This window comes from Dermacentor albipictus, chromosome 1, assembly GCF_038994185.2.
Source record: "Dermacentor albipictus isolate Rhodes 1998 colony chromosome 1, USDA_Dalb.pri_finalv2, whole genome shotgun sequence".
In the NCBI taxonomy this organism is placed as follows: Eukaryota; Metazoa; Arthropoda; class Arachnida; order Ixodida; family Ixodidae; genus Dermacentor; species Dermacentor albipictus.
In genome coordinates this window covers 348,110,392-348,131,638 of record NC_091821.1, presented here as the reverse complement: position 1 = coordinate 348,131,638, position 21,247 = coordinate 348,110,392, and the positions used below count along the sequence as shown (strand labels likewise).

Below are 21,247 nucleotides of genomic sequence, written 5' to 3'. Positions count from 1 at the left end.
TTTTTGTGCTGCCCCCTTCCGCGTTTTTCTTATCGAGGTGGAGTTTCGATAACTCTATTTCTTTTCTTCCTCGCTCGTTACGTAGACGGGAGGGGGGGGATGCAGAAGACGCAACGCAGGCCAATGTGCCCCTGTCGAAGCAATTCCTGCTCTGTCCCGGGAGTGCATTAGTTCCGGTTCCGTGTTTTAGGCGATCGGAGCTGTGCTGAGAGGGATTTCGGAGCTGCTCCGACGTTCGAGAAATAGCAGCAGCGACGTCCGGGGTCTCCGCGCCGTCCACTTTCTTCGGATGCTCGAGACATGCGCGCAATGTCTTTCTGGGCACTTAAGACGGTGCCGCGCGGCCATCTGCTCTCGCCTGCCCGGACTACGTGTGTCTAGTGCGTTATTCGCTAACGCCGTCCCCTATTCGCGGCGTGGTCGTGAAAATCCAGGGACTCCGAGGGTCCGGCGGGAATTCTTCCGCAGTGTCTCCCTCATTCCTGTAATGGAAGGCACGCGTAGATCCGTCGATACGAGCAGCCGGATGCCGCACATCTCACTGAGCATCACTAAGTCGCTTTGTGAATTCCTGTCGTCACGTCTGCTACCTCTCGAGCAGCATCGTTTTATGATTTATGCATATCTATATAAAAGTAAGGGCATGACAGTCTCGATGTCGTGCCTGATGAGACTGTGACTTCACGCTGACCCGCCTCGGTGACTCGACGTCTACGACTCCCTATTGCTGCGAAGTGTGACAACAAGCGTTAAAAAAATTAAATTAAATAATAGGGTTTTCTTGCCAAAACCATGATCAGATTATGAGGCACGCCGTCGTAGGGGACTCTGGAAATTTGTACCACCTGGCGTTCTTCAACGTGCGCCTAAATCTAAGTACCCCGCGGGAGTTTTCGCATTTCGCCCCTTCGAAATGCGGCCCCCGTGACGGGGATTCCATCCCGAGACCTCGTGCTTAACAGCCCAACACCATAGCCACTAAGCAACCGCGGCGGGTCGGCAATTAAAAGGATCCAATATGAGTATATTAGAAGATTTTTCAGAGGCAGTGCGCAGAAAAAGAAAGTTTCTTTGGGAATTCGGCAAAAGGAATGCCCTTGATGGTGCTCGCGCAAACCTAAAATATGATAAGCTGTCTATAAACGGGCAAGCATATGTATATGATGAAGGTAGTGGCCAGGTTGTTCAAGCGACATGACGCATGCGCAGCTCCGTAGCAGATGTAGCTTTCCTTGTTGTCAACTGCCGTAGTATCAAGAACAAAGTAGATGATTTCCACAACCTTCTATGCATGACCAAACCAACTGTAGTGCTTGGAACGGAATCATGGCTAGATGAAGAAATAACACGCAATGTCGATGTCTTTCCAAACAGCTACACATGCTTTAAGAACGATAGAAACCGTCATGGTGGTGGGGTCTTTATACTTGTTCACACATTGCTTTCTTGTTCCGCTCTCGATATCGGCAGCGGAAATTGCGAGGATATATGGTGTAAGATTCGGTTACCAAACGGGAAAACATTATCAGTATGTTCATTTTATAGGGCTCCTTCAAGCCCTCTTCCTGTCTTGTCTGATTTTTCAAAGGCGATAGATATAGTCCATACAGATTACCTTGTCATTGGCGGGGACTTTAACATCCCAGAGCTTTCTTGGAATGAGCACCCTTCTAATACTAGGGCTACATCTGCAATGGCAAAGGAATCGTTGATGATACTAAGCAGTTTTTCTTTAACCCAGGTGGTAACAGAAGGTACGAGACAAAACGTCTTAGACTTAATTTTACCTAATCAGCCAAATTGGGTTAGGCAAGTTTTGGTGGTGCCAGGTATTAGCGACCATAAAGCTGTGGTTTGTGAAAAGAAGTTGACGTACGAAAAGACGCAAAGCTCGGGAGCCAGAAGGATGTATAATTACAGCCAGGCCAACATAAATGAAATAGGACTTGCATTACAGGAATTCCTTCCGGAATTCGAAATACTTTCTGAAACAATCGGCGTTGATGAGTTATGGGTCCTTTTTAAAGCAAAAATTCTTGAGATGCAAGAAAACTATGTGCCGCCGTGGGTGCAGACCAAACGGCGTGCTAAATCTAAGCCATGGTTTAATGGTGAGCTGCGACGCCTTACTAGCAATAGGAATAGGATATACAGGAAATATAAAAGAAACTACACTTGGGAAACTTGCGATCAACTTGCGACCATAACCAAAATGGTGCAAACGAAAATCCGCCAGGCAAAAAAAGAATTCTTTGACGCTTTGCCTTCTCGATTTCAAACAACAAAAAAGCTATTCTGGAATCTTGTCAAATGTAATAGAAAAGACAAAGTATGTATTACATCACTTCAGCATGACGCAGTGGAAATAGAAAATAACTTAGAAAAAGCCAACTGCTTGAACAAGTTTTTTGCTTCCATTTCCTCACCCAGTGCCTCGAGCGCAATTCCGCATCCGTCTGCTAATGAGGTCATTGAAAACATGGATGATATAATTATGGATGAAAGTGGAATACGGTCTCTTCTTGAACGTATAGATTCCAGCAAAGCAGGGGGGCCTGATGGATTGACAGGCGCTTTTCTCAAATTGTGTGCGTCGTTCATCCCTCCCTTTCTTAAGATACTGTACTTGAAGTCATTGAACACCGGGGTCCTACCACACGAATGGAAGATGGCGTGCGTTGTGCCAGTGTATAAATCGGGGCCTCGCGAACTAGTCAGCTATTACAGACGGATATCTCTAACAAGTATTGTCTGCAAAGTATTAGAGTACGTCTTGTGCAGTAACATAATGACACACATTACCAATCATAACCTCCTGAATCAGAAACAGCATGGTTTCAGGCAAGGGCTTTCCTGTACAACTCAATTAACAGAATTCATTCATGAAGTTTGTGGTGCACTGGATGCTGGTTCTTGTGTTGACTCGGTGTTTGTAGATCTTAGAAAAGCTTTCAACCTGATGGATCACACATTGCTTGTATGTAAACTACGTTGGTTTAATATCAATGAACAAGTAACTGCATGGATTCAGGAATACCTTCCTTTGCGGTTTCAGCATGTAGTGGTAAATGGCGCAGAATCTAGTGCGGCCCGCGTAACGTCTGGCGTCCCCCAGGGGTCGGTATTGGGCCCATTACTTTTCTTAATATTTATAAATGACCTTCCCAACACTATTGTTTCTTCCGTAATATTGTTTGCTGATGATCTGATAATATATAGGGAAATTACAAGCATTGCCGATACTGTTATTTTGCAAAATGATTTAGTTAAACTACAAAACTGGTGCAGAGAGTCACATATGCAAATAAACACAGAGAAAACTGTCCACGTGCGCTTTACTAAAATGTGTATGCCAGAAGCCGTATATTATCTATCCGGTTCCCCATTGCAGATTGTTTCCGAGTACAAGTACTTGGGTGCATTCCTCACACCGTCCATATGTTGGCACAGGCACGTTGATTTCATTACAGCAAAGGCATGCAAAGTGTTAGGATTTCTACGGCGTAATACAAAACTCTTTCCCCAGCAGGCTCGTGATCTTCTGTACAAAAGCTATGTTAGACCCATTTTAGAGTATGGGACCGTCCTACGGGTACCGAGCGAGATAAACTTGAGAGAGTTCAGGATATAGAAGCACGGTACGTAATCGGCAACTACGACAGAAACCTTAGTATTACTAATGCCAAACAAGCATTAAAATGGAACACCTTAGAAAAGAGAAGGCAAGCATGAGGCTTGAAACTTTTTCACAATATATTTTATGGCCTAATTGGAATAGACCATAATAAGCATATTCTTCAGGCACATTATTTATCCAGACGAACAGATTACGAGCTCAAGGTTAGGGAATGCAGTTGTAGAACTAAGCTTTTCAAAAGAGCACTTTTTTCCCCAAAACCATATTAGAATGGAATCGACTGCCTGCTGCCGTAGTTGGCATACTTAATAATGAACATTTTGCAAATGCTCTTTGAAATTGTCTTCTTTATTTTACAGTATATAGTAATTGTAGAGTTTGCTATCATTACATAGTGCTTTATTAGTTAATTGTATGATGTCGTTTCCTGCCTTTTTTTTCATTGTATTGTATAGATTAATGCTGTTTATTGGATGCCATAAGCTGTTTATATTGATGTAACACCCCCCCCCCCCCCCGCCCCCCACTGTAATGCTTAAATGGCGCTGTGGGTATGAGTGTAAATAAATAAATAAAATACTGGAATATTTCAGCATACTTTAAAGAAACAAAGCAGATGTAGTTAACCCTCTCGAGAAAGGCCGCTACTGGACCTTACAGCCCGGTTGTAAAACTTCCTGAAGGAAACCTGCGATAATTTGGAACATTCTTGCAACACTCGGACGCTCGAAGCATCTCTTCGTATAAAGAGAGCATTCGTTGGTGGAAAAAAAAAAAATCGGATGAATACAGGATTCTAACTTACAAAGGTACCCGCGGCGGTATTTATGCGATATACGAGGACGCATATAGAGCAGTGCGTTTCAGGATACATATTCATGCCTGCGCGTCGTATGGAAACTATAACATCTTTTATTTTGACTGCACATGTTGTATTATAGCGATTGAAAATTCTGATCCAGCGGCTATCGCGGGTAAAGAAAGCGCACTGCCCGCAGACCTTTGCTTACATATGCTGGCAAGATGGCGGCGTATAAACGTCATGAATAAGTTATAATCACCGCAGATACGATTGCAGAATGTATATTTTTTTAAATACTTGGGGCTCCTTGCGACACAATGCGACTTTCATGTGATAAGACTCAAATCAGCTGCTTCCCCACTCAAGGAGTGGGGAAGCAGCTGACTTGGGCTTAACGAATTACCTGCAATTAATTACTTGTAATCAATTAAGTTTTTGGTAATTTTGTAGTTTACTGATTACCTTGCCAGCGCTCACTGTAATTCAATTACTTTTTTCAGTAACCAATTACATGTAACCAGTTACATTTTCGATGAAACAAGCTATAACAGGCGACGTAGCTTTGGGCACTTAAATTCAGCGAGAACTATATATAGCATTCAGTTGGATAAACACTTCTCCATGGGTTACTTACCGGCAATCAGCAATGCTGCAGCTATGCCTCGATCACCTGAACATCGGGGCTTTAAGAATTGCACACCTCTTTTGGAAGTCCGACCTATAAGCGTTTCTCTTGTAATAAATTGATTTCTCTCTTCTGGAAGTGCTTTTGAGGGGCAAGTTCGTAGTCTGCAAGAGCTGCTGCTTAATGCTTTTTCGCTTAGTGCAGTGTATAACTTCTCTGACATGGACAAAAATCTTAGCCGTTAAGCGCATGTTTCTATCTTTTTGATATGAACGTGACTTGCGTACACCTATTACTGTGGTTGTAATACACGAAGAGTACTTTTAGGACTGTATACTATGCAGCTTTATATTAAATTACATTACACACTTGACTACCTTTTCGATGAGCATGAACGTTCGATGGCGTCCTTTACAATTAATCGTTTGAGTGCAAATGGCTAACCACTGAATGTCCACCATATATTGGCCGGCAAACTTAAGCGGCGCTTTCATGGCTCGATATCGATGGATACATCAAATGTTGATGCGAGTGAATTACATATATATAGTCGTTTCTTTTTTTTTCTCAACTTTTCACTGGTCTTGCCTATCGGAAGCGCCTTCCCCTAGCTCCAGCAACAATGACGCGCATAGAGGGCCCAGTCCCGATCATCGCGACATTTTGAGTAACAGTCTTGTGAGCGCGATACTACGTTATAACACAGTCCTCCTCTTCAGCGAGCACATTGAGTGAGTTTTCTGTGAGTGAGTGTTGCTACCAGATATCGTCACAAGAAAATGAGGGAAGGTAACTGAAGAAAATTTTGAAATGGTGAAGATAACGTGTGAATTAAGGGTTGCAGACGACGCACTAAAGAAGCCAGGCGAGCTCGTTCTATTTAGTTTATATGTGCACTGTTAATAATTGTAGAGATGAAAGTAAAGTTAAAGCAATCGATTAATTTTTAGTAACTGCTCAATTGTTCTCGTGGGTCAATAATCGGTAACTGCAATCAGTTAAATTTTCGTGAAAAGTAGTTGTAATTGCAGTCGGTTTCTTTTTTCTGTAAACTGTACAAGTCTGGTATAGGCAGTCAATTGGCCACCACAGAGTTGCTTGATTGACGATACAGGGTGACAGGTGCACCCCCCCCCCCAAGATATGGCACCCCCCTCCTCTCCCCGTCCTTCACCTTCCTCCTACTTCCGCCCACACACGTACCTCCGACTCCACTGTAATATCTTATTTAACGGAAGTATTTATCGGTGAGGGCTACTGCCTTTTCCTTCGATGTGAAACAGGCAACATTAAGGGAATTGTGTCTCCGTGGCACGTAGCAAGACGGACCAAAAGTTAACTTTCTAAAGGAGGAACCACACAACCGCAGCACTGTGTGTACTGCCCCCCGACAAAACTTTATTAGTAGTAATTTTGTTTCTTTGACAGGCCGCTGTTCCTTCGTGCACTTCGTTAACGTGGTTGACCACTCCTTTTTCTTTCTTTTTATGCGAAGCATATTACGAGAGCTCAACCCAGCTCCTCAGGCGCGGTGGTGTCGCCATGAAATCACGTGACACCGTGACGTCACGACAGAGGAGAAGTGGCTTTGGCTCAACTCTTGCAAGACGGGCTGGGTGGGAATCGAACCAGGGTCTCCGGAGTGTGGGACGGAGACGCTACCACTGAGCCACGAGTACGATGCTTCAAAGCGGTACAAAAGTGCCTCTAGTGAATGCGGTGTTGCCTTAGAAACGAGCTGTTTCTAAGGCGTGCGTCTCTTGCTCAGGCGCACATTTCGTTGCCGCGCCGAACGCTGCTTTGCTCGACGCTCACCGCGTCCAATGCGGGGCGCGTAGTCGCTGCCCTGTAGCCCATTGTCTTACACCCCTTGGCGGGTCGACGGGAACGCTGTCGCGTTCCACTCTTGAAGGCGAAGAAGTAATGCATGAGTTGTTTCTTCGTCTAGCCGAACCAAATATAGCCAAGCAACAGCAGTTCACCAGGCTAAACAGTGGTTCAACAACTAAAATAAAGGCTAGTATGCTTCGCATCCTGGGCTTAACCTTACCTAAGCCACAGCCATTTTTTTTATATTACTCATCGTCTCCTTCTATTATTACAGTTGCAGTCCCTCTTTCTTCCTTTTTACTGTCTGACGGACGAAAGCCATTTAAAGGCATTTCCTCCCAGAGCTTCCCGACGTTCTCGCTCTCGCAAAGGCCATAATTTATCGAATCCTCCCCCTTTTCCGCAGCGTGTAGCGAAAAGCCGAGCGGAAACCTAATCCGACATTATTAATGAGGATAAGGAGGCTTGCTCCCCAAAAGAACGGGGAAAAGCGACTCGCTACCGGAATGCGGCGATGCCGAGACGAGAGAGCTGAGCGTGTTATTTCGGGGAGCGCGAGCGAAGAAAGAGAAATATTAATTAAATAAAAACTGAAATAAAAGAACGAAACACGAGAAGAAAGTCGCATAGCCGTTTTTCATCAGCGTTTGAAAAACGGCGCAGGCCTGCAGGAGTGAGTGAAAGAGCACAAAGTATATCAAGGAAGGGAGACGAGCTGAGTGCGCGGCGAGCTCTCGGAAGTGCATCGATTAGTCTAAATACGATTTTCAAACTCTCGGAGCCCACGCAGCTGGTGGTCCGTGGGCCAAAGTTGCGGCGCGGCCGGCGCTGTCTCGCACTATTCCTCTTTTTCACCTCTTGGCTGTCTTCGGCAATTTCTTGCCGCTTGCGCGGAAATGATCGAGCGCTTCTTATATACAGCATAAAACACTCCCGAGAGAATCCGCGAGTATATTTAAATTAAAGAAAAAGAAAGCGTAACGATGATGAGGAGGAGGCGATCATGGCAGTCGGCGAACTCGTCGGAATCGATGAAGCGTTTCCTTTCGCGGTGCCGCGCCGACATCTTTTCTTCCCGTTCCCGTGACTCAGTCATCGCCTCGAAACTGCCGTGTAATTGATCGTATATATAGGGCGACAAACAGCGGTTGTGTCTGTGTGCGACGGCTGTATTTTTAGCATCGATAGGCTTTTCGTCGAGAACCCGGCGATTCAGTCTTGTACTTTGTGTATACTCTGCCGAACAGCTTTTGTTCTTACGAAAGCCAGTGTATTACTCTTTTTGCTCTTGAGTATCCTGTACCCGCTGATGCGGGAACTTCCACAACACTTGTTCGCGGCGGATTAGAAAACAGCTGATACGCTCTCTCTTGTTGATCGCTCCCCCGTTTTCCCCCTTTCTGTCCTCGTACCCTCCCGCTTGTTTGGTCTCCACAATAACACCTGCAGCTGTTGTGGGTCATTCAAACTGAATCACGAGAAAACGCGAAGTAACTGATATTTTTGTTCAGCCTGCGTTAGTGAGGCTGGGACGTGAACTAGGGATGATTTGGTGCGTGTTGCGCTTCCAGGCGAAATTAGGGGCATGCGGGTGGTAAACGCTGAAGGCACACTAAAGCAGAAGTAGTTATTAATTCGAAGTAGGAACGAACAGGTTACAGAGGCTCCTTCTATAACTAGCGATGAAGTTGGAAGGGCCTTGCAAGACATGAAACGTGGAAAAGCGGTAGCAGATTGACTGCCAGTTGATTTAATCAAATGCGGAGACATAATGCTTGAAAAACTAGCCGCCCTTTATACAAACTGTCTATCGACTCCAAGGGTCCCCGAGAACTGGAAGAATGCCAACATTATACTAATCCACAAAAAAGGAGACATTAAAGAATTGAAACATTATAGGCCCATCAGCTTACTCCCAGTATCATATAAAATATTCACCAAGATAATCTCCAGTAGAATAAGGGCAACACTGGACTTTAGTCAACCAGGGGAACATGCAAGTTTCAGGAAGGGATACTCTACAATGCATCACATCGACGTCATCAATCAGGTAATCGAGAAACCCGCATAGTACAACCAGCCTCTCTATATGGCTTTCATAGATTACGAAAAGGCACTTGATTCAGTAGAGATACCAGCAGTCATAGAGGCATTAGGTAATCAAGGAGTACAGGACGCTTACGTAAATATCTTGGAAAATATCTACACAGATTCCACGGCTATTTTAATTCTGCACAAGTAGGAAAATACCTATAAAGAAAGGGGTCGTACAAGGAGACACAATCTCTCCAATGCTGTTCACTGAGTGCTTGGAAGAAGTATTCAAGTTATTAAACTGGGAAGGCTTAGGACTAAGTAAGGATCAACGGCGAATATCTCAGAAACCTTTAATTTGCAGATGACATTGACCTGTTCAGCAACACTGGAGACAAGTTACAACAAATGATTGAGGACCTTAACAGAGAGAGTGTAAGAGTGGGGTTGAAGATTAATATGCAGAAGACAAAGATAACGATCAATAGCCGGGCTAGGGAACAAGAGTTCAGAATAGCCAGTCAGCCTCTAGAGTCTGTGAAGGAGTACGTTTACCTAGGTCAATTACTCACAGGGGACCTTGATCATGAGAAGGAGGAAATTTACAGAAGAATAGAAATGAGTTGGAGCGCATTCGGCAGACAATGTCAGACCCTGACTGGAAGCTTACCATTATAATTAAAAAGGAAGGTATACAATCAGTGCATTTTACCGGTGCTGTCGTATGGGGCACACACAGACTTGTAGACTGACAAAGAAGCTCGAAAACAAGTTAGGGACCGCCCAAGGAGGGATGGAACGAAGAATGTTAGGCGTAAGGTTAAGAGATAGGAAGATAGCGGTGTGGATCAGAGAGCAAACAGGTATAGCCGATATTCTAATTCACAGTAAGAGAAAGAAATGGAGCTGGGCAGGTCATGTAATGCGTAGGTTTGATACTCGGTGGATCATTACGGTTACAGAATGGGTTTTTTGCTCACCGGAGCCAGATGTGGAAGAAAACGACGACGAGGAACGCGCGAGCAGTGACACTAGCGCGTTTACGCGGTAGGCGCCGACATTTTTTTAACAGTCATTTTTGAAACAGAGACATCGGTACGGTGGCAAACAACCCAAGAAGCGCGTGCCCCGATTACAACCGAGGCAGAAGAAAGGCAAGGCCTTGGCTCTGCTTCGTTCACTCGGCAGGAGATAAACGCGCGATTTGTCGACGCAGCTGAATATACCGATGGCCATAAATACACCGCCGTAGTCATACACACAGACTCCAAAATTAGAGTCGCGTGCAGCTTATACACCAAACACTCGGAAATAGCGGAGGAAGTAGCGATCGCGCTGGCCCTCACAGATCAGGATTTCCAAGTCGTACTAAGCGACTCGCAAACAGCAATACAGAACTACGCCAAAGGTACAATTTCCAAGGAAGCTTTGGCCATTCTGGCCAAATTGGGCAGACCCGAAACTGCGAGCTCGACGATCGTGTGGTTCCACGCGCACGTCACCACGGAAGGCGACGCGCTCCGAACCTAAACGAGACGGCGCACCGGCGGACGGCGCGAGACATGACCCGTCGCGCCGAACATGCGAACGCCTCTCGCACAATAGCGAAGACTCCCCTCGCAGAACGGGACGGGCTCACTAAATACAGAGACCTAATCCAAGCATATCTAAGCGCCAGAAGGGTATACCCACCGCCGAGTCCCAAACTGAACAGGAGGCAGGCCGTCGCCTATAGAGACAGCTCCAGACGAGCACCTTCCCTAACCCATTCCATCTGAAAGGTATCTTCCCAGATAAGCATCAGGACGACACGTGCGAATTGTGCCAGGAAGGTCCTGCAACACTCAAACATACGTTGTGGGAGTGCAATGCAATTACAGAAAGGATAGCAGCTACTCCGGAGACCCTGTCGTCGAAGTGGGCCGCCGCTCTGTGCAGCTCAGACCTCGGCATCCAGACGTGGGTAGTCCAGCAAGCCCGTGAGGCGTCTTTGAGGCAGGTTCTTGACGTTCCCCGTGGGAGACCTGAGACCGGGTCGCGTCGAACATTGCCGGACTTTCAATGAAGTTGTACTTATCCATCCATCCATCATTATTGAAAAAGTTGTACAAAACATTCTTTCAAAAACATCTGTTTTCCCCTCGTGCCTGGGACCTATTTGGTGCCCACGTGTGACAAGGGTAGTTCAAGGGCGTGTTACATGTCCCCGAGCCCACAGGGATATGTGCCGTTGAGCTTGGATTCTTTCTGCGTGAGTCACCAGGATCGGCCCACCTGATGATTTGTTTTTGTCATCATCTCAGACACATTCTTTTCCAGATCCTATCCATAGACAGCTTCGTTGTAAAAAATAATAACTGGGCCCGTGACGTATGCGTCATGCGATCCTCTAACTCTAGTATGGGAGAACGTAAGGCAGGAATTTCGCTTGCGTAGGCTAGATGGGTCAAGTGGAGAGAATGTTTCTGTTGACATCGGCGCTCGCCTTCTAAAATCAGGGGTTCGCGGCAGTGCAATATTTCTATCTCGTCTGTTAATGAACCACTCTGAAAAAGTCTTGCAGCAGAATTCTCCCTAGAGGACAAGTAACGACTTCCAGCGTATAACCAAACTTTGCTATGTGGCCTGGTGAGGGGCCCTTTAAGTGTCCTTTTTCAGTGCGCTGTTGGCAGCGGAGGCATTGAGCGCAGTAACGCTGCATGCCTCCGGTGTGAAGCAGCTTCGGAGTGACCACTCTCTCATAGGCGCGCAGAAAAAGAAAAATACATAAGAAGAAACTTGAGCTTGGTACATGGGTGGAACGCGAAACAAAAATGCGAAGTAGATAGAAAGCGCTATAAGAAAAAAAGATGTACGAGAGGAGTGCGAGGAATCGTATAGAAAACGAAATGAGTAAACTTATAAAAATGGTTCTCCGGGAATTCTTAGCTAATACCCCATACTCGCGGACCACTTTCTGTGGCTATCAAGGGAAAGCTGCGGAGCAAAGCCCGCACAAGTGAGAGCGCTTCTGAAAAGAGTCCCGTGTTCTAATCCACGTTTGTTTAGGACTGGGAAGACAAAACATAAATATCTTATTAGCAACAGTTAAATTAGACAGAACACACCACTGATTGTGCTTATATTGCGGATTTTGCTTTCCGCGTCTGGGGAAACGCGATACCGTCGCACGTGGAAGCTGCGTCGAGCAACCGAAAGCACTGTGAAACGCTGCCGGACTACTTGGCGCGGTAGCACATGGGCAGCAGCCAGGCGCCCGTAGCTTTCCCGTCATAGCCACAGAAAGTTGTCCGCGAGTATAGAACGCATACTTCAGGACAATGTTAATACGCTCCCCGTGTTCACGCAACCATAAACAACGCGCAGAGGAAACAAAAGAAACCTTTTCTGAAGCGTCTCTAAAGGCAGGTTCCACGATAAAATTCACCCGCCGTTCTAAAAGCGCTTTTGTGCAGCTCAACAAAGCGCTCTCTAATTTTGAGCAAGCCAGCGCCTGCAATTATGCAGTTAGAAGCCCAAGTGTGTATCGCTGTAATTAGCGTTTTCCTCCTCCTATACAAGCGCAGCTGGCACGCAGAAACACGATGAAAGGACCACGTATGCGGAAGCCTCATTTTGAAGGCCTTGCTCGGGCCCGGGGTCTCCTGGCGTTGGTTACGCCAATGACCTCAAATTCTGTGCAGCATTACGACTGCTGGGTACAAATGCGAGCAACTCGAAACGGACGTGGATGCGAGAGGCGAGGAACAGCCAGGAAATCAGGAAAATTGGCTGTTGAAATTCCTTCTTTCAGGCTTTATACAAAATCTTGAACCAAGAATTGGCGACATAAGTTGGTAGAGAGAGAGAACGAGAAAGAGAGAAATGCAGGAAGAAAGAAACGAAAGGGGCAGGAACGTGAACTACCGACAAACTTGAGGTTGTTTACTCTGTAAGAACGAGCAGCAGTCGAATGAACGAGAATAATGATGGCGACAAAAAGAAAAAGAAAGAAGTTGCCATTGTAACACGCGATGCAGCACTTGATTGCAGCAAGCCCGCCCCTCTATCAAGGCGAGCATTGAACAAAACGGCAGAACATTCTGTGCGGGCACGCTACGTAGCTCTAAGGCGCTTGTTAAACAAACAAGTGGGCGTTCCGCAAAGAGCACCTCATGCACTCTGCAGAGATCTTCATCAGCACACAATTTTTTACCTTTATATCAGCAACCTTAATAAGCACGCTATATATTGTTTGGAGTAGAAGTGGGGGCTGCGTCTGCTGCGGGCAGCATATTTAGGTATCTAGTATATCCGTAGTTGGCCAGGCATTAAATCCGTAGTGTTGTTGGGTAGCAGAGAAGTACGTGGCTATAGTGTGAATTGATGCCGGTTCTTCTTCTTAGTATTGCGTGGTTGTATCGCGTTTGTAAAATAGACCGCTGCGGTTATCAATGAAAGTCAATATTTCGAACCTTGTCGCACGCTGTCTCTCCATTGTTAACGTTTTCTTATACAGCTCTTAGAAGCACAGAATACTAGGTTTAAGAGACGTGCCTAAGTACTCGCGCAACGCCTAAGGACTTAGGAACTTTAATTTAAATGTTCGTGATCTCGTTCAGGTATAGTTTCTGTGGAGACAAAAGCTTCCGTGCCACAGATATATGCGCAGGGGACTTTGTGGCATTCCCTATATTCCCTCAAAAGCCGAGTGATGAGTGTCCATACTCGTAAGTGTACCGCCCTCAGTTCTTGCAGCACTGTACGGATTTATAGAATCAGGCTAAACAGCATTCAGCTCTGTATCCGACTGCCCGTGAGCACACCCGACCTGTGGGCCCGCCAACTGCGCCGGATTTGAGAAATGCGTATAGGCGACGTGTACCGTCGAGTTGAAAGAGGCCATTCAGTGTCTGCTCTGACGGAGAAGGGCTTTGTCTCTAACTCGGCCGCGTTGGCAATACACCGTCGAGCTTTAACGGACGGATCCAAGTTCACAAGTTTAATCAAAGGCGCACGTGTCTAACTTTCTGAATGAACTGCTATAGCCGTTAGTCTGGCGCCAAAGATGCCGCCCCCGACGGTTTTTAGGCAATGCATGAAGCTTCCTTAAAAAAAAGAAGAAGAAAAGAACGGAAGAGAGAGAGAGAGAGAGAGAGAGACTTAGTGTAATTCTTTTCTTTTTTTAACGTGTAGGCTTTGTGGGCCCTTGCTGCGGTGACCCAGTGGCTGTGACGTTCTACTGCTGACTGCAAGGCGGCGGGTTCGGTACCCGGCCGCGGAAATACCATTTCGATGGAGACGCAATGCAAGAACTCTCGTGCACTTGGATTTAGGTGCACGTTAAAGAACCCCATGTGGCCGTGATCAATCCGGATCAGTCTACTACGACGTCTCTCATAGTCCCCAGTGTTGCTTTGGTGCGTCAAAGATCAATCAGTCAATGAATAAAAAGTTGTCTCTCCATCCTGGCCCTGCCACAGTGGTTGTCCAGTGAAGCTGTTGGAAATCACCACTACAACTGCTGAGGGACGTATACAATACTTTATTGCTTTAGAGTAATGGTAGCAATGGGAGTAGTGGTAATTTTGACAGCACACCGCGACGAGTCGTATTGCCGTTTCCTTTTTGCCGCTCTTCGTATTCACGCTGCTCCTCAGGCAGGGTTCGTACAGACTCAAAAGGGGAAAATTCAAGGATATTCAAGGAATTTCAAGGCTCAGTGGGAGTATTTTCAAGGACTCGACACAATGCTACATGCAGCAGTTTTCAATATCAGGTACAAATTTTACTGAACAAAGTCGAAAAAAAAGCACTTAAAGGAACAGCTTATATTGCTTTAAACCAAGATAATGTTACTGAACAAATTCGAAAAAAAATCATTTCAAGGAACAGCTTGTACTGCACTAAACCAACATAATATTACTGAAGAAAGTCGAAAAAAGAACATTTCAAGGAACAGCTTGTATTGCACTAAACCAACATTATATTACTGAACAAAGTCGAAGAAAAACATTTCAAGGAACACATTGTATTGCACTAAACCAACATAATATATGTTCTGTCTTGAAAAACACACTCCAGTGCACTGCACCAATGTCGCACAGCAATCCATTCTGCAAAAGTGCTAATGGCAACTTCAGGGGAGCTCCTGCCGCTTTTCCTGAATCTTCTGGTTGAGGCTACACAGTTCCTCAGTCTTGCTTCGTGCAGCCTTCCTCAGACTATTTGATCTGACCACATACTTCAGATCATTTGCTGCTTCTGCCTTTTCGGCATAGGTATCCGCTGAAGCCTGGAGGTCAGCTATTGTTGCCTCGAGTTTCTTTTTCTTTTTTTTCATTGCGTCAATCTCTTTGTCAATGCAGCGCCTCTTTGATTCCCTTACATCATCACATTGCTTGTTTTTTTCTGCTTCCAGATATGCAGCATACTGCTGCCGGGCAGCTGATACAGCAGTCCTCAGCTCTTTTGTAATAGGGACATTAAGGACGCCCCCTGCCTTGTCCACAGCATCGCACACAATACGTTGCGAAATGTACGACAGGTCCTTCAGGTTTTCTACAGCAACCTGGCGGTTCACGCTAAACCCTCGCTCCACAGTGGCTTGTCCGTGGCTGAGCACGAGCAAAAGTTTGACAACCTTCCACAGTTCCCCACATGATGAATTAAACTGCATCAGCTCAGTCAAGAACTCGTCCAACCTGTTTACGTTCTTCTCAAACATTCGCAGGTTATGCATCTCTTCCTGCAGGAACTCGGTGTACTCCCCTAGTACAGTGTCTCTTTGGTGCTCAGACATTCTGCCCGCTGTAATGAGGGCATCCAACACTCTTCTGAAGCTGGCCAGGCACTCATCTGGTTTAGTACACATTTGTCGTGGGTCCAGAGAGGACAAATTCCTCACGATTGGGAATCTCAGTGGACTTCTCTCAAGCACCTTCTTTGTCACACTGACCAAGAAGTGTTTGCATTCCATGCGGAACTGGAACACGTCCTTTTGGCTTGCTTTAGTTTTCCGGACAGTCTGTTCAGCGGCATGGCCTACATCCACCTTTTCAAGTGGAGTGTGGTTCTCCGTGCTTTCTATGTCCACCATCAGCAGACCAGTGGCTCCTTTTGCTGAAGACAAGACCGAGCACTTCAGAAACTTCGTCAGTAGCTTCCTGACCACAGTTTCCAAGTCTCTTGCAAGAAAGAACACCATGGGCTGATCCGTTTGGTACTCAGTGAGGAATGGCTTGAGGGTCATGGCCACACCGAGTGCAAATTGAAGCTTTGCTAGCAGTAGGTCATCACTAGCAAACTCACACAAGTTGTGAAATGATCCACACTTTGGGGGGCTTACTTCCTTCTTCCTTGCAGCTGCAATAAACTTCTTAATGTCACACCACAAGAGCAAGGCTCTCTCTATCACAGGCACATTCTCCAACCACCGGTGGGCAACAAAGTTCAGGGGAAACGTTTCCTGACCGGTAACTGCTGAGAAGTCCTCCCTTCTTGCAGGAGAACCATGGAAAAGCGCGCTCAGACTGGAGAGCAGACAGTCAAGTCCCCACTTACTTGCTGTAACACCCGCCCTGTAGGCGTTGTGCATGGTGTGGAGGCCACAAGTCCCAATGTCCAGACATTGAACTTGGTATGCTTGATGCAGGTGCTCTTGGAAATTCTTGAGTAACTTCAGGTTAACATTGGGACCATCCATTGAAATCTGAAGAATTTTCTCAAGAGGGAAAGGCTCGAGCGCAGTCAGCAGCGTTCCTTGGATGTCTTCGGATGTCGAGTGCCCCATAAACACCGAGGTATAGTACCTCGTTGCCACCTTGTGAGACGAATTCCAAAACCGGATGTGAACATCCAATTGTTTCCGCTGGAGATAGTCGTTCGTGGACTCGTCGAAGAGTACCACGTAGTAATCGCAATCTTTTATATCCCGTTGCAGAGCAGATAAAAAGAAGGGCCTCAGACCATGGCACGTCACATACGCACATTTTTTCTCTCCGCAAGAAAATGCTTTGGCCACGCCACTGTCCGGGAACATACGCTGGAATAGCTGGCCTGCTTCCGACGACGACCGATAGGAGAAATGCGATGTGACAACTTTCAAAGTCCACAGAATCTCTGCGTTCGTCACCAGCTCGTGTGCCTTGCAAGCATCGTCTAGATTTCCCGATTGCGAAGGAGGTGGGACGGCTGACTGTTTCCCCGTACTTGGAACTAAGTACCTTCGCACCGAACTGTTGGCTGCAATCTCCATGACGCCAGCATGCTTAGCACTCTTCATATGGCTCTTTAACGCCGACTCGCCCATGTTGGTGATATCGAAGGTCTTTCCGCAAGGCCTGCATCTTGCACGGTGCTCACTCGTCGTATCTAGTGCAATCCAGTCTTTGTAAGCCTCGTTGTGAAGCCACGCGCCTTGAAATTTGCTTTTCCCAGGCATTTGCTTTGCATTAAGATGTTTCAGCCGCAAGAAGTCGGGTGCAGAAGCGACGGCAGAATGCAATGCCGTCAACCACCATAACAAAGCGCCAAGATCAGATTGGATTGAATCGGCTCAAGTTGGCTTCAGAGCCGAGTGGCTCCAGTGTGGCTAACCGTCACGCAAAATTGGCTATATTAGCACACACTGATTTTTTACGCCTGAAACGCACATATTAAAACACGGTACTGAAAATACAAATATTTTAACTGCGTTTTTTTTATTAATAGTCATTTGCATGTACTACGCTATGAATTCAAGGATTTTCAAGGAGCAGCAAAAAGTCCAGGATTTTCAAGGGCCTTGAAAACCAAATATTCAAATTCAAGGGTTTGCAAGGTTTTCAAGGACCTGTGCGCACCCTGTCAGGAGTCCTAAGTATGTGTTGCCTAACCATAGCGGTACTGCAGCAACAATGAAATCAATTGCTAGACTGGTTCTTTATACGTACGGTACGTGACGTCACTCCTCACGTCACAAGCTGCCGTTGCCGCTTCAGCTTTCGCAACAGCAATCTTCACCGGGAAACCAATTCGGTGAGCGATACGTACTTTGCATTGTTATCAAGAGCGCCTTATCAATTATGTGGCTCGTATGCTTGTTTTGTTCTGGTTCTTTATTGAAACAAATTCTATATGTTGTATACGTGATTCGAACGAATATATGCACTTTTCACTTCACTTTGCTGAATGCTTGAAGCGTGTTACCTCCGCCGCGGGTTGGCCCGGTATTTCACTACCTCCAGGATCGGCCCACATTCTTGCCTATGGACGTGGATACGAAAAAGCCCGACCCACGAGAGGCTAACAGCTTCGCTGTATGGGCAACTTAGCATATGCAGTGGAATAGTCAGACGTAGTTCCAACGAGTGGGTCTACTTAAGTGAGCTTTAGGGTAATTAAGGACAGATTGGAAGACTTACCAGAATTTGTGCACATGTCTGTCTGTGTTGGGGCAGGGGAGGGCGGTATGAGGCCATGCGTCTAGCTTCGTTGCCTACCTCTTTACAAAGTTGGTGTCAATTTAAACGTTGAATTTAGTTCGGATATAAGTGTGCAGCATAGATGATGCGGAAGTCTTCCCTCGCCCGCCTTTCTCCCGCCCCCCTGGGCCTTTACCCCCAGGTGAACGTGCCATTAAATGACAGCTTGCAGCAAAATACAAATGCAAGGCGCGCATACTTCTGATGTAAGGCTTCAATGTAAGAAGAATCAAGGGGAACTAGGCGCAAGATGCACAATACCATCATGAATTACCAGATACATAACAGAGCGTACAAATATTACATATAAATCCAAAATCAAGAAAGGGGCTGACAGATAGAATAGCACATTGCGGTATAAAGGTTATAAACAGAGATAAGGTGCCTCAGAAAGGGTGGCCAACGTTTCGATAGGAGGACCTATCTTCGTCAAAGGCGGCCTCGTCATCCTCGGCACGTTACTTTTAAAGGCTTAGGAGAGTGACGTCACGTGTGGTTGTTGCCGTTGGCGGCTGGTGGTAAATGGAGATACTTCTAAGAGAATGAGCGCTGTCGCCTGACGTCTGTGAGCGTGATTTCTAAGACGAGGGGACAAGAGTGGGAGAGTGGGAAGGCGGGGAGAAAAGAAAAGACAGAAAGGGAGAAAAGAAAAGACACCAGGAGGGAAAGAAAGAACAAGAAATGAAAAAAGAAGGGCATGGGAGGGTGTTGATGAAGCACCAACATTCCAATACCCGATGGTTTATCTTCGATAAAATAAACGCTGTCTAAACACAATGCACAACACTCTATTGAAGTCTACTTGTCTCTCCTTGAGTTAGTTCTAACACATAACTACTCCGAATTTGAAGAGAGTTGCAACCTACAAATACTTGGGACAAGCATGGGTACGCCTTTTGCACCAACCTACGCGAACATTTTTATGGGGATTCTAGAAACAGATTTCTTATCGGTGCTGCACTGACAAGCTTCACACATACTTACGATACATAGACGACATATTTATAATATGGGGACATGGTCAAGACAGTCCAGATAAATATGTAGCATTTCAAAATTCTTTTCACCCAACAATAAAATTCACATCAGAATCTTCAACGGACAGCATACACTCTCTGGACACAACAATATACATTACCAATGGGGCAGTAAAGACAACGCTGTGTAGGAAACCTTTCGACAAACAACAGTACCTAGAATATACGAGCCACCATCCCAGACATTGCAAGCAAGGCATCTTTAATGGCCAAGACACACGACTACGTCGCATTTGCGCTGAAAACCAAGACTACGTAGATAGACTCGGTCACCTTAAAGAAACCCTATCAAACAGGGACCACTCAAACAGTGCCCTTTAAAAAGCCTACACCAATGCAACCAAGCTTGATCGAGCCGAGGTCCTCAAGCCCCGCCCTAGGGTCACAATAACAATAACACCTCTTTGACGAAGATAGGTCCTCCTATCGAAACGTTGGCCAGCTTTTCTGAGGCACCTTATTTCTGTTTAAAACCTTTACACCAATATATTACATATAGCAGCATTACACAGGAAAACAGACATCAATTAGAAAACGCTTATAGCATGAACGGTACAGAGATAGAGAATACTCATGACAACTCAAAAGCGTCACGACCGGTCATAAGCAGGGTATGATAAGAAAGCAGTCTGTGAATTGAGTGAAAGGAATTGTTACAGCGTACACCGGTCCAACACGTAGGTCTGCTATATAGCTGTTTATAACATCGGGCTAAATCTGATAAAATATGTAGACATTACTTTCTTCCATGCGCCGAAATTCTTCAAATGTATTTAGTAGACGTGTACGACGCAGCAGGTGAGGAATAAATTAGAAAAAGAAACGAATGAAGATATATTGCACAGGAGTGACGAGTAGCCAGTCAAACTGCTTTCGTTTCAGTATTCAGATTGACAAAGCAGCGCGTTGTTTAGTTTGGCAGCCGGTTGCGACCAAACATATGTCGATGCCTTTAGGTCACCCGAAAACGGTAAAACCACATTTCTGTAGGAGACAGACTGATTGGCTGCAACCAGGAGCGCACGTTTTCAGCTCAGTGAGTTACGATATTGGTTCGACAGCACTTTATATATTTGACATATATGTCTAACAGAAGAGCGCGCAAAATTAAAACAAAAAAAAATATGACGAGAAGAAAAGTGCTCGCCGGAGAGAAAGAAACACAGACGTTCAAGGGTGTGGGCAATCGCTCCAGGTGGGGCTTCAATACATGCCTGCTGGCGCTTCGAATCGAATTACAGAGTTATGCAAGCGCCGGTGAACGAATAACTATAGAGCATAGTCCCTTTTTCCTCGCATATACGCGTCTCGGTGCGAACGCATTTCGGAGGCCGCAACCTGACCTCCCGACTGGGACTCGGAAGAGGAGGCTCAATAAACGGAGCCCATATTTCCTTTTTGAAGGGCGTTCTCGGCCACTGCGAGGTATACACACTATTGCAGCGCGCGGTGGCCTCGCACGCCGGGTGGCTGCAACACGATACCCGCGCCCAGTGCACCGCAGTCAACAACAGAGCCGTACGTTTTCGGCTCGTTCCTTTGTATTGGCCCACAAGCGCAGCGCACGCCGCTATGGCACTTTCTGGTTGTGCTTGCCGTATACACACTCGAGATTTATGTGCGTCCACAACGAGGGTATTCGGCCCCGTTTTTAGCCGGACGCCAAAATAAGCGTCATATAGGGATCGGTATGAAAGGCCACGATGGTGCAAGCTCGAGGCGGGCTCGGAGGAAGAAGAAAGGGCCATATGACCGCTCGGTTCCCGTCACGCTTGATTGAGAGTGATGCCGACGTATAGCAGCGCACGGCCAGCCGCGGCCAACCAGGCAGTCACTGCA

At 46.2% G+C, this 21,247-nt stretch overlaps 1 protein-coding gene across 1 annotated transcript; it reads right to left on the bottom strand.

Moving 5' to 3' along the window:
- Positions 1–15,040: 15,040 nt before the first annotated feature.
- LOC139057432 (uncharacterized) lies at positions 15,041–17,435 on the bottom strand. Its single transcript, XM_070535687.1, has one exon. It carries the CDS (start codon positions 17,348–17,350, stop codon positions 15,047–15,049), a length of 2,304 nt encoding a protein of 767 aa, XP_070391788.1. The 5' UTR covers positions 17,351–17,435; the 3' UTR covers positions 15,041–15,046.
- Between the last annotated feature and the right edge of the window lie 3,812 nt (positions 17,436–21,247).